Genomic DNA, 13,119 nt, shown 5'->3' with positions numbered 1-13,119 from the left:
GTTGAAATAGTTCCATTGTTAAAGGTTCCGATATCCATTTCAACAACGAAGAAAATTCGGCACGGATTGTTGCCTTCGATTGGTTATGAAGTTCCTTCTCTAAAGATTTGAAGTCTCTAGATTGAAATTTGTAGGAGAAATCGTGAATTTTCCTGAAAGGTAAAAAATACATGAGAGATATAACGAAAACTGTAGTGACATCTATCGGCAAAACTTGGCCTTTTAATCCAACCTTAAACGCAAAAACAAACTGTTTGTCACATGTATCTTTTGCCATCGTAACATTAAGAACATTTATTCTTTTCTTGAGGAAAATTATTCCGAAGTAAAGAAAATTCTTCAGGGAAAGAAAAAGAGAAAAAACAAACGAATTAAGTTGTATTTCATACAGGAAATGGAAGTATAAACCAATTTCGTCTTAATTCAATAAAATTAATATCACGCTAATATTGAAAAAGTATTGAGCCTTTTACGCATGAGATGGCGTTAGTGTTCCAAATCTCAGGGCAACGTCTAAGGTTATATGACTGCTGAAGTTGGTAATGTGCAAAAAAGTATTGGGACTTCTATAATTAAACGTCGTCGTAAAGATGAGAGAACTTTCCGCGAAGCTGCTCTACATTTTACGAATCTTTTATTTCGATAAAAGCACAAATGCTGAGCAGGCTGTGAAAAACTTTGTGCTGTATGAAAAGTTTTGTTTAGTTCAAAATGCTTGTGATACGGTTGGTGTTGAAGTTATATCATTCACTGTAGAAATCTAAACTGACTAGAACTACGAAGATCTTAAAGCGTTGTCAAATTACAAGGATTTTTCTTTTTAAAACCTTCCCACGCGAGAAGGGGAGGTTCTGCTGTTGTAGTGGTTACTTGATGACTAACGTTCAATTTAGTTCATTTATTAGTGTAATTTGCATTGTATATTCAACATTAAGTTCTGTCCTTAGCTAATGATCTGAAATAATATACATTGAATTGGTGAAGCTTGATGCTAAACAAAGACAGATCGTGGGTGTTGCTTGTACTCTTTTTAAGAGAAACACCTCGAGGTCTATCAAGTAGGCCAAAGATCTTCTAAACTAATTTAAATTGAAATCAATCGAGATCCTTTTTTCCTTTCTTTATTATTTTTTTTTTTCTTATGATTATTGTTTAATTAGCGTTATTAGTATTCTGCTGCGTGGTTTAAGACTAATTTCTAGAGCTGGATAGCCTAGTGTGCCTTCTGTATCCAAAAGTGTATCGAACTCAGGTTTGAACTTTTTCCTTTTTTCTTCCCATAAGATAGCATAAAATGACTTAAGTCATACAAAATCCCACCAAATGCGAAGTGAGGTCTGTGACCCGATTTCTGAACGCAAAAGGACAGAATGCAGCTAACATCACACTAGATCTATATTACGAAACACTGTCTAATCTGCAACGTAGCATTCAAAACCGATCAAAAGGAATCTTACGAACCGGAATGCTTCTGATTCATGATAACGCCCGCCCACGCACAGCTGCTTGTGATGTTGACACGATTCAAATAGATGGAACTCTAATCACCCCTTATTTAGTCCCAACTTTGGCCCTAACGATTCTTTTTGTTTCTTTTGTTCTTTCACGTGAAAAGGCGGCTTACCTCCCAATGTTTTAATAGCAATTCTCAGAACATCAGTTGTCGACTAGCTGAAGTCTAAGGCGGCCGATTTTTACACAGTAGGTCTATGAAAGCTTGTGTCACTCTACCAAAAATGTTTTAAGCTTCATAGTAACTACATAGAAAAAGAGCTAAGGTATGTACTTGTGTAAAATCAACAATTTCAAAAGGATTATATTTTATTCATTAAAGTAACATTTTTTTAACGGAGGGAGGGGGAGATTTCCTTATCGAAAAACCCGAGTTGCTCAGTTGGTAAGATACCTTATTGGTACTACACCACAACCGTAGACACGATTTAACGTTACATCCGAACCACCTACGATCCCGAACCAAGATATCCCGCACCAAAGGCAATAGCGTTAAACGTTGAGCACAAGAGAGGACCAAGCCCCTACACGATTTTTTTTTTTTTTTAAGTTGATCCTTAACAATAATTGCTTTCTCTACCCTAAAATGGTAGCTTTCCCTCATCTCATGATCACAATCGTTATAATTCATCGAAAGAATATTTTCCTTAACTAAATTTCTCTTTTTGCACCGGAAAACAGTACATTGATCCCATTTCATGCAAAGCTGTTACAGTAGTTCCAGTTCTTTGTGATGAATTACTTTCATCTAACATTATAAGAAAGAAGGGAAAAATTCTTAGTTTCAAATGAAAATTAGGATATGATCGGTTTACCAACCATGCATCTTCTATAAACATGTTCTGACAAACTACTTCTTCCAACAGAAAAACTGTTTAATTTTTCTTTCCGTATTTTTGAGATGCAGAAACCACGAGCACAAAAACAGCAGAAATTCAAGGTGTTTAACTCAAAGGATTGTTACTTCCATTAAAATGTATTAGGGTGTCTACTGAAATTCTTCGTGATCTTTTCTTTACTTTACCAAACCATAACATTTCTTAACATTCTCAAGAGCGAATTTGGGTACGAATTAGGCCGAATTTTCATGCATGCAATACAAGCGTGCTTTGTTTGCAATTTGGTAGCGTCTAAAGCCGACCAGACATTTTTGGTGGTGAATTTTGACGTTTCTTAGAACAAAATTTTCCAGTCTATACTTAAAAAAAAAAAACGAAAGCTAAATTTCGTGACTTTCATGACCGATAGACACCTTGTATATGCTTAATGAAAACAATAGGATGCCATACCTGAAAGTACTCGTGAGAATTTCTGGCATTCTCGATCACAGTAGTATTAAGATAAGTAAACAACAGTGTTATACAGAACTGTAGAGGTTGTTGACTTCCACTACACCACGTTGAAATTAGAAGAAATTGTTCTGCTGCAGCCACACGTATCGACCTATTATAAAAAGATACAAATGATTGTTAGTACATTTTATATTGGTTCTCATAACAAAATATACAATTTGTACAATAATAATTTGAGTATTATTTATTTATTTATTTATTTATTAATGGCTTACGCGGCAAAGTTAAGGCTTTTCCGTAAGATCACCGCACTTTGTTTTTAATTTAATAAATAACTTAAGGATACTGAAAAATAATAATAAAAAAATGTATAAAGTAAGCCAGATAGTATCTAACTCCCTCACTATGCCCGGAGGTTATATTTTTGTCGGAGATATGACACTTTCAATGGATATACGACATTTTTTGCAATAAGCTCCATTTTCAGTGTATTTTATATCAAAAGTATCTAATCTACTACTTGATCTTCCCCAACTTACCTGTTCTTACATAGTAAGAGAAGGTCAATGATAAATGTATGCCATATTTTATCCTTTGTGAGGTTTTCTAACGTCTTTGGATTTAGAACAAGTGCAACTGTCAACACTTCCAGAGCTTCTTTACAGACTGAAAAATAAACAAATGATCGTTAATATCTCGATCACTCGCAACAACAGATTGACAGCCAAGTGCGTCTAGAATAATACAGAGTATAATAAAATGCGTTACATTCTAAATATAAAATAAACAACTTATACCTAAAATAATAATAAAAAAAAAAACATGCTAAATACATCAGTGATAAAAGATAAACATGTAGTATCTGTAATAGTAAAAAAAAAAACAAATGCATGAACATAGGAAATAAACTGTGTATATATAAAAGGACAGACACTAATATAGATGAAAATAATATATACGCATATTTAAGACACCCACTCAAACGAAACTAACAACTATTAACAAGTTTAAAAAACTGATGACGAATGGTAGAAAACAGATCGGAATAGATCTAAAGTAGAATGGAATTTATTAGTTGTCTCAATACAGCTATAAACAGAAAATTTAGAAAGTGGCCCAAAGCACATACGAGGACTCAATACACGTAAATTTTCTGGTTCTACAATAAGGAAACCTCCATGTAATAGATTATGTAAGAATTTAAAATGGAAAAGACTGCGTCTATCACCGAGGGTTAATAAGCTTAAATCTTCTAGTATATCACTTAAGCAATAGCAATAATAATAATAATAGCAATAATAATAATAATAATAATAATAATAATAATAATAATAATAATAATAATAATAATAATACGCAAAGTTAATTCTATGGCGCTAAAAACTTATACTGGTAAAAACCCTATGACTAATTTTACTTTGTAAATATATATTCAAACCCATCGCAATTAATCCTGAGTTAGGACATCAAATCAGTTATCTTCATTCAAGTTATCTTCAATCCTCCCATCTAAATATGATTATTCGTCACATAATAGTCTACACTAAAATGGTTATCTTTGGAAAATCGTTCCATAAATGTTTCCAGCTAATTTACATAAAAGACCCTTCAGAACAGTTGCTCAATTCCGAACAGGTATGTCTTCTTCCTTGGAAAGGTCGATAACTAAAGAAACACAGTGAGCCACCGATACCAAACAATAACTCTAATGTAATCTTAGGCCCGACACACACGTTCCGGTATACCAGTGAGGTTTACCTGTTCAGGTACCCGGAGCGTGTGTGCCAGCCACTGCAGGCCAATTAGCACAGGCGTAGCGACCTGTTCAGGCGACCGAAGAAGAATCGAAATTCAATTTTTACTACCTGCGAAGGCGTATAGACATTAGCGTGTGTGTAAGTTACTCCGGTAGACTTGTACAGTGTTCAGGTGAATTGTGGCTAGTTCCTTGAATAGGGAGTGTCGGTCGTCGTCTTGTTTGCTCGCCATCTCTCGACTTGAGTTAGAATCTTCAGGTTTACCGTTGCGTGTGTGTGCTATACCCTGCACACGTGTATCTTTTCGGTATACCGGTGAGGTTTACCTAATAGGTATATCGTAACGTGTGTGCCGGGCCTTAGTCAAAAGTTTTGGCCCTGAACGAAATCGTAGGGCCCTGGTGATCCCCTTAATTATCACAGAGTCATGACTGATAAGTTTATAGAATACAGATTCCTACGAAGTAACATATGTGCAATACCCGCCCTATTCGTAGAAGAAACAAAAGTTCCTAAAAAATATGAAAAAATAGAATTTGGGGACCCTGGCAACTTCTGCAGTCACTTTGTTAGTTGCTCTCTTCTCACAAAAAATTATTATGAGTGTTTATATGCCAAAGAAAATGTAATTTTTGTGTTTTACTAAAAAGAAAAACGTAATGAATTCGTTTTATGTACGAAATATTCAAAACAATGTTATGTGTCGAAGAAAAATTCATTGAATTTCACATTGCCTCTCCCACCACCACCATTGTGCCACGTTGTATGTACATTCATATACAAAATTATTGTCGCATATCTATAACTGTCTTCTTGTAAGAATATAATTTGACAATTATTTTGCAGGGTAATCTTAATACTGATACTGTGTGTATAATCGGGAAATGTATATTTGTGGTGAATTTCATAGGAAAATAATTATACATACGAAAATTAGAATGAGTAAAATAAAATGTTGCCTAATGGACGAGAAAATTCTATTTTCGTTTTATTGTTCTTATTTACTGCTCTTTTGACATGAAATTTGCCAGATACATGTCTTTGCCGATTATACACATACTAACGTTATAAGAAATACCGGGCGAATTCGTTATCAAATTATATTCATACACCAACATATTTATAGACATGCGACAATAATTTTGGACATGAGTGTACATCATTTTTGCTGCACACATTGTGTGCAGCAACAAGAATTATGCTTCTAGACCAATTCAGTGAAATGATATCTGATCTTACATGGAATCGTCCTGAAAATAAATGTAATTTATGTATTAAACTAAAAAAAAACTTTGCTCCCCCCCCCCACATAAGCAACAAGTACATATACAGGGTATTGAAGTTGTAAACTACTTCATTGCTTTACATACCAATTTTTATGAGTACCCCCACGGGAGGAATGCCCCCTAAAATATCTGATGAAAAAAAAAAAAAAAAACTTTACTCCCCACCTGCGCGCGCACGCACACACACACACACACACACACACACACACACACACACACACAAAATGCATACAGGCGAGAAGTTTCATCCTTCAGGAACACATTGATACAAAAATTATTTTCCTAGCTTAATTAGGAACTACGTCTTGGCGCAGCAGTTGCGTCAATGGGTATTTGAAAGTTATTCAGGTAATTCGGTAAATTGAGATTCGGTTAAACGGCACTGTAGCGTAATTTATATTAAGAACTTTATTATTACTATTTTATAATTGTGATTTGGGGACTCGTAATAGAAGCTTACCTAGAACATCTTCTCCATCAGGGAGTTTGGTAGCTGATTTATCATGCATACGATGCAACTCCTCTGGTGAAGCATTAAGTAATTGTAAGTTACCGCTACTTGCAGCCCAAGCTAAACGAATAATAGCTTTAATCGTAGCAGCGTCAGGTAACTCCCATGATAACGCCTGAATAAACATAGGCCGTGCGCGATCACCTTCGTTTGTCGTCAGCACCATCTAAAAACAAGAAAGTAAGACTCAAAAATGAGTAATTCACAAACTATACAAATATTTTGATCCAGCACTCAAAGAAAAAGCCTCCTCTTATCAATTACTTAACGATTATTACTTTCATCAGCTTTGTTATTTCTTTGTTCATTAAGAAGATGATTACACCAAACCACAAAATGCACGCTGTTGTGTGTTTAACCCCTTAAGGTCAATAAAAATTCTTAAGTTTTTTTTTCTTTTTTTTATTCTTATAAAAGCTATTTAGGATGAATCTGATACGATTCCAAAAATCGTTATCGCAAATTTATCACTTCACCGTTGAGTTGAGCTGATTTTGAATTTAACGTTCCTTTCAGCAGCGAGGCTATATGAGACGTGGACCTTCTGATTAATGTAGAATCCCAACCACATGAGATCCTGCCGGGAATCGAATTTCACTTCAATGGTTACCCTAGTTATGGCCTGTGACAAATATCGTCGCTGCGCCTCGAAGAACCGCTACGTGGCATTTTTGTCGAAAATGAGTTATGCCGTGCAAATAAAGCTGAAACCTGTGAAGCAGCGTCCCTTATGATGTGATAAGTGAATATTCGTTTGTTTAGCCACAACAATGAAAAAATAATAGATTAAAATTAAAGGCATTAAGTTCTCACCACGTACGTATTGATTAATGTATACAAATCCTCTATGTGCTTATAAAGGCGCAAAAGATAAACCGACATGTGCTACGTAAACACAAAAATAGTAATGTAATACTGTTGAAGCAAGCTACAACAATGTCCAGTGCATAATATACGCAGAACCAATTATATTATATTTTTCAAGTGCTTCCTTATATCTGACAAAACTTTAAGAGTTTGGAATGTTTTTTGCTTCTCCTGAAAAGTTGTTGTGTTAACACATAGCGGTTCTTCCAGAAGCAGCGACAATATATTCCTGTGGGGTCAGTAGAGAACGTTTTTAAAAACAAATAAGTAATTTTATCTATGTTAGGTTCTTCAATCTTTTTCTTCTGGATAGTGATAATATTAATGTTTCCTATATACTTCATAAATGCTTGAGTACCTGGTAAAAATTATAGAAGAATTGAGAGTGATTTTCAAACTGTTTTATATGAAAATGAAATACCACAGTTTAACGTCCCACGATTATCCCTCCTTTAGGTTAAGGGAAATTATAATTAAAACAAGTGAATGATGGAAGAATTGGTAGAATGAGAATGTGGGGGGAAAAGAGTAACCGAGAAAACCCACGGACACGATGTTGTCCACCACAGACTTACCTGGTCTGGAATCAAACGACGGACTCCCGCACCAGAGGTCAGCGCTCTACCACTGAGCCACCGTGTCCCTTCTGCTCGAAGTGTTATAGAGCAATTTGTATTTATACTTATTTAAATTCAATCTCATTTTGATAATCCACGAAGATTTAACATCCAACGAAAATTGAAAAATTTTCAACGATCCAGTACAAATGTGGCACAGTTGGTACGAAAATATGCTATTATTACCTAATTGCGACTGACGTATTGAGTGTTATGCTAATACAGAAACACAAATACTGGGTACGTGCGTAAGTTATCCCGTTTCTGGAGTACAAATAGAAGTACGAATAACAAACTGTAATTGACTCCTAGGATTATACATAACCGACATTGCCATCTATACGACCTCTTGCCATCTTGCTGAATGTGGGAGGTGAATCCCACGCCACAAAAGAAGTCCTAAGATCTGCAGTCAAAAAACAGCTGTGGTGCAGTTCTTACAGCCTCCACATCTCTGCAACCGGGAAATCAAGGAAACAGGTTGCACCCACCTGACATGCAATGCAACCGAATGATCGAATTTTGCGGTGAGACGCAGCGCTTTAAGTAAGCTTTCGAACTTACTCCTGTTCGGTTTGCATGTATTTCTTTGGCCGTCTCCGCTCCTGAACTTTCGGAACTAGCGACGAAATGCTCTATTGTTAACTGCGTCAGACCATACTGCAATCCGCTGAAGTTGTAGTACTGATCTTAATGAACTCAAAAGTAAACAGTATCTGTGTTTCTTATTAGTCTCACACAGTACACCCTTACCTACACGTTACTGTGTTGTCTGACAGCTGTTCACACTCAATGTCCATTGATGCTCTCAGGTTACCCCGACTAACGATACAGTGCTATCTGAGGTCTGTACTTCACTAAAAACGGGTGGAATTTTTGCACGTACCCAATATTTGCATTTCAAATATTTAGTCCAAACTTGAAGATTTAGCTCATCAGCATTTCAAGATAATACAAGAAAGCTCATCTATACATTTCCGGCAATAATCCTTTGCCTAACAGAAAATTGAGTGTATTGTCTTAGAAATCTGAAGCAAAAATCTGCGAAAAAGATAACCTCGTGAGAGATCGAAATTGATGAATAAATGATTCTTAGCTTCCGTGCTCTGACTATCCACAGCATACTTATGATTAATTTGCACTCACGTTTGACTCCTTTATCTTAAAATGAAACTTTGAACGATACACTCCTCTGTATTAGTTAATTCTTAGATGTTCACAAGAACATTTATGGTAATGCCGATTAAATATAGTGATCATCCGATGGAAAATAATAGTCGTTATATTCGATGAGAAATAATCTTTTAAGTTTTTTTTTAAATATTATATTATTTAAATATTATTTTTTTAAAATATAGATAGATAGATTAATTACCTGTTCCGCAAGATTTTGTGCAAGCTTCACAGCAACATTCCGTAGAACATACTCCGTACTTTGATTTGGAATGCTATGTAATGCCTGACGAAGAACAGTTGAAGGAGTTCGGACATTTGCTGTTCCTCCGTTGCCATCCGGTGCTCCACATTCTGTCTGGTGAGTGTCATCCACTACACGTGCCATTACATGACCAATTACAGTTAATAGAAGTTTGCACATCTTCAAAACAGTGAAATATGCTGACCTAAAAATACAGACACAATAATTTCATAGTTTAAATACAACATTGCTTAGTGATAATATAGGAAGCATATTGAAATGTAAAGGAAGACTCGTTTTAAACTTCAGTTTAATTAAAATTTACATTTTCATAAGTTAATTGATTTTATCATTTTGTTTACAACTGCCACTTCGGCATATGTAGGTTTTTCACTCAATGTCATTTGCTCAAGTGATTAATTTGTGTTCAAATTTGGTTAAGATTCAAGCATTATTATTATTATTATTATTATTATTATTATTATTATTATTATTATTATTATTATTATTTTAATACAGTCATGCATTGTTCAACACGGTATATTCAGTTCAGTTGCTCTTTTGTGAAGCAGTTTACTCAAAAAGATCGCAACTGACCAAGCAACGGCAGCACATATTTCCACGTATGTCTTACGATGACCACCCTGCCAGTCATTTGACACTTCCTGAAGCAAACGGGACGTTTCTCGAAATCAAGTAGGGTTGCTTTACGAGGTGAGTCCTTACAAAAGCCATCTCTCAACGCGGTCATTCCCTGTTTGTGGTCGTTCGTCCACTCATATTCATACTACTAACTGTTTCTGAACTATGTATTTGCAACCTTTCACATCAGTCATGGCTTAGCAACTGAAATATTCCACGTGAGCTTGAACGCAGGAATACTAGACACTAATGCCTGTGATCATGAAGACAGTGTTATCAATGCCACAACTAAAATTACACGGACATTGTTCTGATACTCAAACCTAAGGATATGGAGACTTCTTTGACATCTTGTAACATTACACAGAAAGTAACTTAATTGATTAGATTCGAAACGTTCCCTTGCAACACCGAAGCCATATGAGACATGGATGAACAGCCTACATAAGAATATTCCAACTACATTCGAGCCACCCACTTTATTACTCGAGAGCACAAAATAATATGTTCAAATACATACCTTTTCGTAGCAACGTCTGCATTGGGCAGGAAATTGTTCTTTGTCAGCATATCGAGAATAACAGGAGCGTCACCACTTTTAATGAAATTCAACTGGAACTCGAATGCTTTTTCTGATAAAGGATCCAACGCTGGCATTAGAAGAGCATACATCACCTGAAAAATAATGAGTTTCAAATACTAATTAGAGCAACAAAACAGTACGCACATTAATATATATATTTTTATGACGTAAGGATATACTCGAACAAACTTCTGGTCTTTTCCTAATTTTCATTACAATTAAGTGGGGGGGGGGGACTTCTCTTGCTCAGATTTGCCATTTATACTTCAGGAATACGAGACACGAAGATACATATCTTAAATTATTAAAATCAAAACTCCAAAAAAATGTTTAAAACAATGAAGTTCGATTCGAGAGCTGCTCTAAAATTTATTCCACCAGACTGAAAATTGGTATAATTAAGGAATAACTAACGGTGAATATTCACATTATATAACATTTATTCTATAGAGACAAATAGTAATCAATTGCTCAAACGCACGTTCCACTTTCGTCCCATCAATAGGTATTATAATGGTTAGCTAAGCTAAAATTGGTGTACAATTAATGTTAGAAAAAATATTTATTTTATAAAATCTCCCTGACTTTTCCTAATTTCCAGTCTTTTCCCCTGAATTTCCCTGACTTCCCTGAAAGTAGGAACCCTATTCTTACATTGTTAGTGTCTACAGGATTCTCATATTGTTAGTAAATACAAGGCCGAGCATAAAAAGTGGCCGAAACCTTTCAGAAAAATTGTTACAAATGAAATCAACGGAATCTGCGTTTTGACTTATAATAATTTGATTAAAAATTACTATTTCTGTTTAAGTAAATATACATACCTCAAGATGGTACAGAACTTGAGACGGTGAACTTGCAAAGAACACACTTTCCACAGAAGGAGCAGTACTCTGTTCACCTAAATGCGCGTGGGTCAGGAACATATTCTGCAACTTTTCCATTGTGTACGTGTCCGGTGGAATGAGCTTCAGAAGGGTTCTTGCACCATCTCGCAACGGAGAATGCTGTAACGTGCTGCCCAAGTCGGCCAATTGAAATAAGAACTGTGTATACTGTGGTTTCTGAGCCATTAGCTGTAAAGAAAATTAATATTTACCAAGCACCCTTCTTGTACTTTAACATAAAATGGAAAAGGAATGTTCCGATAAGTATTTCGAAAGAAAACGAACACTTAATGATCTGAGATAGAAAGAACATGAAACAAAAAGTCAAATGATGTCAAATCCTGTAGTCAAATGTAATACTTTTCTTACCAAAATTTGATCAACGAAGTTTCAACTACAACCTATGAAAAATAAGAATGACTAAGCACTATAAGAACGTTACCCAGGGTTGGCAAAAACCATGGTTTTTATTTAAAAAAACAAAAAAAAACGTTTTTTTTGGGTTTAAACCAGGTTTTTTTTTTTTTTTGTTTAAACCAGGTTTTTATGGTTTAAATGATTTGCTCCATATATTCATATCATATATGGACAGAAATAAGTCTGGAGCTCTCTCGTGGCTAAGCGGTTAGCATACGCGCATTTGGCGTGGGAGACCCGGGTTCGATTCCCGGCGGGAGCTCATGTGGTTCGGATTCCACGTTAATCAGTAGGTCCACGTCTCATATAGCCTTGCTGCTGAAAGGGACGCTAAACTAAAATCAATCAATCAATCAAGAAATAAGTTTGTTTCGCCTTAATGTTATTATGCAACAACCGGGTTATGCTGGAAGGGATCACATAAGCTTAAAGCGGAATAAAAACTGCTTCTCGAGTTACATCGGAGAGAAAATGTCCTCCATTTGAACTCAGAACCAGGACTAATTGGCCACAAATGCGATACGTCTGCCGACTCACTCACGAAGGAAATCTGATAAAAAATATGTTCTACTGATCTTTACATGCTTCTTAATATAACTGTCAAGAATCATTTCAGAAGGACAAAAAGATAAACAGTTGCACAAGTGAAACCATTACACAGAATTACATATGAACAATTTCAAAGTACTACGGAGTACAGAAGAACTAATTTAGTTCAAGTTAGTTAACAACGACTTTTATTGGTCCAAATTAAAGAAATACACCGACTTAATCTGCATATCAATAAGAAAAGTGAATAAAGATACGAATTATTTGAGTCCACTTTGGCTCAAACTCATTTATACATAAATAGATACCAAAGATACTTATTTCACTAAATGACTCTCGTGGGGTCTGTATGACCCCCCCCCCCCACAAACACACAAAAAGTACGGCATTTTCGATGTATTTTATCAATAGTAAACATTGAAACGAAACAATATTTAAAATTTTTCTTCGATTGCAATTACATAACAATAATAACAACTACAAAAAAATCACAAAATAAACATTTATAAACTTGTAAAAAAAAAAAAAAAAAAAAAAAAAAATTGCTTTTGTAGTATAATCTTTTTGAGTAATGATTGGGGAATTTAGGTCTGAATATAATACGAATAATATAGGGAGTGAAACGTGATAACCCACAAATGTGTGTTCATCAAGATTTTACAAACACTTACACTTTTACGAACATTTTTTTGTTTTTTGGTTTAAACCAGCCAACCCTGACGTTACCTGTAAGAAGATACGTATAATGTAATCAAAATTTATTGTGCTAAATTCAAATTCGC

At 35.1% G+C, this 13,119-nt stretch overlaps 1 protein-coding gene across 9 annotated transcripts in view; it reads right to left on the bottom strand.

Moving 5' to 3' along the window:
* Positions 1-13,119, bottom strand: part of faf (ubiquitin carboxyl-terminal hydrolase-like faf) — a 172,824-nt gene that overhangs the window by 81,721 nt on the left and 77,984 nt on the right. For all 9 annotated transcript variants that reach the window (XM_081769869.1, XM_081769872.1, XM_081769871.1 and 6 more), the window contains exons 20-25: positions 11,309-11,560; positions 10,422-10,576; positions 9,218-9,464; positions 6,308-6,524; positions 3,344-3,470; positions 2,802-2,955 (exon numbers count right to left, since the gene is read on the bottom strand). In XM_081769869.1, the coding sequence (XP_081625995.1) occupies positions 2,802-2,955; positions 3,344-3,470; positions 6,308-6,524; positions 9,218-9,464; positions 10,422-10,576; positions 11,309-11,560 (1,152 nt within the window). The remainder of the gene's footprint in view (positions 1-2,801; positions 2,956-3,343; positions 3,471-6,307; positions 6,525-9,217; positions 9,465-10,421; positions 10,577-11,308; positions 11,561-13,119) is intronic.

The sequence above is a fragment of the Thermobia domestica genome, chromosome 8, assembly GCF_964235325.1.
Source record: "Thermobia domestica chromosome 8, izTheDome1.hap1.1, whole genome shotgun sequence".
Taxonomy (NCBI): Eukaryota; Metazoa; Arthropoda; class Insecta; order Zygentoma; family Lepismatidae; genus Thermobia; species Thermobia domestica.
The sequence above is the reverse complement of the archived record's forward strand: the minus strand, read 5'-3'. Positions and strand labels throughout refer to the sequence as shown.